Source organism: Lipotes vexillifer, unplaced genomic scaffold (assembly GCF_000442215.2).
Source record: "Lipotes vexillifer unplaced genomic scaffold, Lipotes_vexillifer_v1.1 scaffold492, whole genome shotgun sequence".
Taxonomy (NCBI): Eukaryota; Metazoa; Chordata; class Mammalia; order Artiodactyla; family Lipotidae; genus Lipotes; species Lipotes vexillifer.
The window spans coordinates 154,488-160,155 of NW_006780910.1; the positions used below are offsets into that span (position 1 = coordinate 154,488).

The 5,668-nt window shown below is 36.6% G+C and overlaps 1 protein-coding gene across 4 annotated transcripts in view; it reads right to left on the minus strand.

Annotated features, from left to right (window-relative positions):
- Window positions 1-2,658: 2,658 nt before the first annotated feature.
- The window catches only part of IGF1 (insulin like growth factor 1), a 72,347-nt gene continuing 69,337 nt past the window's right edge, over window positions 2,659-5,668 (minus strand). For 2 of the 4 annotated variants that reach the window (XM_007454268.1, XM_007454266.1), the window contains exon 4: window positions 2,986-3,207. In XM_007454268.1, the coding sequence (XP_007454330.1) occupies window positions 3,148-3,207 (60 nt within the window). In that variant the 3' untranslated portion in view covers window positions 2,986-3,147. Of the gene's footprint in view, window positions 3,208-5,668 lie in introns of all 4 variants that reach the window. The other 2 variants (XM_007454269.1, XM_007454267.1) reach the window with 2 other exon arrangements.

The following is a 5,668-nucleotide window of genomic DNA, read 5'->3' on the forward strand; positions in this document are numbered from 1 at the left end:
ATTTGACCTAGGTATTCAGTGTTGTCAATTAAACTGGAAGTCAACCCATAAATTAAAAGCTCATTCTTACCAGTATTTATAGCTCTTTCATAAACGTCTTGATATTGCCTCATCTCAAAATTCTAAAGCAAAGCTTATAAAGTTTTGAGTTGTAAGATTTTATGTGCTTCCTTCTGTCAGTACCAGGTCGTTCTGCTGTAGTATCTAGTGATCAGCTGTCTTCTGGAGTTGACAGCAATTTGTCTTCTAGTTTTAAATCATTTGAAAATAAGATAGTGGGTTAGTATAATTAGTTAATTTTTAATTAGCTAATTTATGATACAGTTGGAGAGGACTATGTATTAGAAAAAGTTAAGAAGGGTAATATGACTTCGCATATTTAAGCTTTCCTCACTGGGGTATTTTTTGCTGTGAACAGAATTATTAAGTGAATCAAATAAGTCATAGACACTCTTAGAATTACCGTATTCAACTATGTCTGGAAACTTACAGGTCTGCAGAAGGTTGCATGTAAAGCGTTGTTCGTAGTTAGTAATTTTAAAAGGTACACACTAGGAATCAGAAATAAAAATCAGAGTGCCATTTTGGGAAAATGGGTCCAGCATCTCATTCCATAGGACCCATATGTCTAGAAGACAGATGAAGGGCAAAATTACCTGGTTTCTTTTACATCTGTCCACAGTGATCAGAGCATAGCTCTGTGTGTCAGGGGTGCTAAATTCAAATAACACTGTGGACTAAGGTTAAAATACTAGTTGGCTGACCAGAGGTGTCCATTAAATAGGCCTTCTTTTTGCATATGTTCGGAGATCCAGGAAATCTTGTTTTTTTCTGGCCTCTGAACCTTGAGGTGAACCAGTGGGATGAAGACTAAAGATGTTATTTTTGTTTTGCATGTACACTCTCCAAGAATAAAAGGGATATAGTTTGCATGGAATAATCAAGCCTGGTTGCTTTTCACCAAAAAGTTCTAAGGCAGATAAAGAGATCTGAATGATGGATGATTCATTGTTTTAATAAGAAAATCTTGATATGTAGACAGGAAATATTTTCTAGGTCAGCATGGACCTGTCCTCATCATTGGATTTTCTTGATGCCAGTTTTCAATTGAATGGATAAGACACATCCACAGAGGACTAGAGGCCACTCTTCTAAGCAGACATGAGGGAAAATTTCTACCTGTGAAGGAAATGTTTGTCTTTCAACTAGCAACTCTAGTCAAGCATACTTTAACCAAAAATATATGTATATATCAGTATCTCCAAGGATAAGAACAAAATTCATTAAAGAAAGTAAATTCATGACATTTTATTAGTTATTATTTCAATATTTGAAATCTTGGGACTTTTTTTAGATTACTTGAAAAACGGAAAGAACTGTTTTTCAAAATGAATAGAGTATCATTTATAATATTAAAAGAAGTATTATTAGGTTATTAGTAACTTTCCGGCAGTCAGTAAGTGCTAGCAAATGGAATAATCATCCTTTCGCTGATAGAAATCTTTGTTTTTCTCCTTTTTTCTTTTCCTCTCTTTTCACTTTGTATTCATAAATCCAAATGCAGAATTCAAAATCAAATTGCAGATCAAATGTTTCTAGGTTATTTTGAAGAGTGTTTTAAAAGAGATTGAGCTGTTAGCTTTTAACAGCTAGTTAGTAGGATAGTTAGTTGGATAGCTTCTCTGACAAGAACTGACATGTCAGGAGCATTCAGCTTATCAATTTTCTAGCTATGCTGTGAATGAGTTGTTCATAGAATTCCTTGCATCCCAGCAACTCAAGGGCTCTGATCTTGACGCCCTCATAGCAACTCAGGATAAAAATCTGGAGCTTTATCTTTTTAATCCTCATACCACCCCTGTGAGGTAGGTAGATGACATATTGCCCCCATTTTGCAGATGAGGAAACTGAGGCACAGAGAGGTGAAGTGACTTGCCCAAGGTCACAGAGTGGTGAGTCCGTGACAGAGTCGGCAGATGTTTGTTTCTTCAGCGAGAATAAGAAACCAGGACTGTTAAAATTCCTAGCCTTCTGCTTCTTCTACTCCTCTCTGGACTCGCCAATCAAATTTGCATCAGTGGACTTTGTGTCTTATTTCTTTTGGAAGGCATAATTGGGGAACTTTTCTTTCCCAAATGGTTAAATTTTGAGTACCCTTCCCCTCTGTGTCACCTTTGGCTCCAGGCTTCCTCTTTTATTTTGCTTTCACCTTTTACCGTTTTGGCCAGACTCTTTCATATAACAAACTACAAAATAGCACCATTGTACTAAAAAACAGAGTTTTACATACTGTTTGATACAACCTGTATTATTGACATGCTAAATTTACATAGTACTTTATATGGAAAAAATAAAAAGAGAGAAGTACTGATTAGGTCGCACACTCACTCATCATTTGAAGGAACCATTCAGAGTTTGAGACTTTCTATGCTTAAAACATATGCCTAAAATGATTGGCCTCAAAGTTGCAACTACTTGCAATTTTTTTAGCAAGATGTGGAAATAATAAAGCTTTGTGTCTAAAATAAATGCATCCAACTTATATTTGGTACAAATGCCACAGATGGAATCTTGTGGGTTAAAAATTGGTGTGCTATTTGACTGCTTGCTGCTGCTATTGAGGAGGCCAAATTTGGCAAATAAAAAGGTGATGAAGCGGGGAGGGGGATAGACGAACAAGATTACCAGACACTGTAAAACAAACAGCCTGTGTTGCGTAGAAAGAAGTGCAAATAAAAAAATTAATAAACCACTTAGATAAGGCTGCTGAATGAATGTCTCTAGCAGCCAAGATTCAGAGACAAATGTAGTGCAACTGGATCTATATAACACCCATGCATTTGTGGCTCTTGAGAGGCAGGGACTAAGATCTCTATATATATTTTCTCTATAGAACATTATTGGTAAAGGATCAACAGCAATCTACCAACTCCAGGACCATTTTGCAAGGTGCAAAGCTTTTAACAATCACTCCTAAAGACATTGTTGGAATGTTTACTTGCGTATTTCATTGGGGGGAATGCCCATCTTTTGAAATGTTATCAAACTTATTTTTTTGGTAGGTCTTCTGGTGTTTAACAGGTAACTCGTGCAGAGCAAAGGATCCTGCCAGTGGCATGTCATTCTTCACTCTTCAGGAAGGTCTTCCTACATTCTGTAGTTCTTGCTTCCTGCACTCCCTCTACTTGTGTTCTTCAAATGTACTTCCTAAAAATAAGGGAGAAAAAGTGACATTACTTTGATGAAGTTTTTTGTATCCTACCTATTTCTAACATTGGGTCTCAACCCTTCATATCTATGCCTCACCACTCAATTTAACAGACAGCTTGGGCCAAGTTTTTCTGAGAAAGACATATAGGTAGATGGACCTGTAGTTTTTAGTTTAGCCAAACCTCACTCAGGCTTCTATTTATCCTTGATGGCATGGGAACCACAGATTGCTTTATAATTACACAAAAATGGGTTTTTATTCATCAGCTACTATCACAGATTCCTTGACAGGAGGGAGATCCTTTAAAATTCAGTCTTCTGGACTGGAACATCTTTTCCTAGTGAGGAAAAAAATCACAATTTGGGACCATCCTCTGTTGTTTTATTGCATTTTGTTCTGTTTTAGTTTTTGTAAAAAGGAGCTATTTCTTTTTCATTTTTTCTTTACCTCCTTTGGAGAGAGGCAGAGCTTTAGAAGTAGAAGATTGGGAATTTTTGTAGTTGATTTAGAATCTATAAAGTCACAGACATTCTAAGCTGTGCTCAAATCCAGCTCTTCCATTTTCTAGCTATGTGAACTTGTGCAAGTGACAATCTCTTGTGTCTCAATTTCATCCATAGACTAGGATAATAATAGTTTCTACATTGTAGGATTAAGGATTAAAGAATTAGAACATAAAAGCACTTATAATAGGCCTGGCACATGGTAAGCACTATGTAAGTATTACCAATTGTTATTTACTCTTATTATTATTATTTCATCTTTATTGGAAAGTAACCATTCTTGGATTAAAAATTCTGGATTCCTTGCTTTGGTGCTACCATTCACCTATCAACAAGCAATTCTGTTATCCAAGGAATATTGAGTTTTGCTTAGAAGCCCTATGATAGTAGGGAGTTGTCTCTGTTCACTGTTACAGCCCCATGTCTAGAGCAGTGCCCAGAACATTTCAGGTGCTCGATAAATAGCTATAGAATGAATTGAATGAATGAATGAATATAATGGACCTCTGATAATGTGAAGAATCAAGTCATTATACTTTTTCTGTAATTATTATTTTATCCTTGAATATACTTAAATGGCGACATTAATTTAGACAAATAAGATGTAAAATAAAATCTGGGAGGAAATAACATTTGCATGCATAAACATCAGGTGCCGCTTCTCTTGATTTCACTTCTAGTCAGGAGGCCCTTAGAGAAGGATGTAGTAGATAATTATTGGTACAGAGTGAGGTTCAAGGATTCAGTGTCCTTTTTCCTGGGAACATTTTCCATCAAGACCAAAACCAAGAATTCTCACCATGGTGACTGGAATCTCCAAATTCTTCCTTCTGGCTAAGGGAATGATCAATCACCCAATCATTGTTAGAAGTTTAGAGATCATTGTAAGGGACCTTGGAGATCACTTAGCCCTGAGAACTGGAGAGGGTAAGAAAGTGGGGCAGTATCAACTACCAGTCCCTGGAAGTTGTACCTATTGACTAAGACCCATAGGGATTTGATAATTTTTCTCACACATGTTTTTCAGCTCTACCTGGAACATTAGAGTTATCACCAAGACCTTTATAAAAGCAAGTTAGCACTTTGTAAGTTGATGGTCAAAATATCTGGTACCTACTGAACAGAAGGAAGATCATTGTGTAAAAATGTTTATTAAAATATCTAGCTCAGTGGCCACTGAAAAAAACTTTGTGGGGAGAAATTGGGCATTTGTATAGGATAGCTTGAAATGCTATCATTTAAAATCCTGCCACTTTTCCCCCAAATATCGTACAACTTCTACCAAGTTCACTTAACACGCATTTGTTGCTCTGCTGTTAAGCTAACAGTAAAGCATCTGCTGTTAAGCTAACAGTAGAGTATCTGCTGTTAAGCTAACAGTAAAGTTTGTATTCCTTCCTAATCTTACCTTTTAATCTGCTTCCTTAAAGGAGTTCTCCAGAAAATGGAAGAAAGACATATGGGGCTACAGAGTAGAGACACTACTGTCCCAAACTCCTTGATACATTCCTGTTCAGTTCTCAGTAGACCCTGCTGATTGTATATGGCTCATCAAAACCCCAAATCGCTATTATTAAGGACACTATCAGTCTATCAAACTAGTAACCAAATTAACCAACAGGTCTAAAAATACCCTAACTTGGGTTTTACCTCTTTTTCTGTTTAAGAGGCATGCCAGCTTAGAAAAAGAAGATTTTTAAGAATCTGGATAAAGCCCCAACTAGGAAAAAGCTCCAGAATGAGATGGTAACAAGTAAAAAGAAAGCACATGAGGTATTTAATCTCCAGTCTTCCTCTCAAGCCAAATTAATCTCAGATTTCCAGAAGAAAAAATTCAGGTATCTTCTGTGCTTCCCTCTTCAAATTCATGAGGGCTGTAGCAAAAAGGATTGGGGTTAGCTTGGCCAACGATACCGATCTTATGCTTCTCCCCAACAGAGAGATTCTCTTTCCC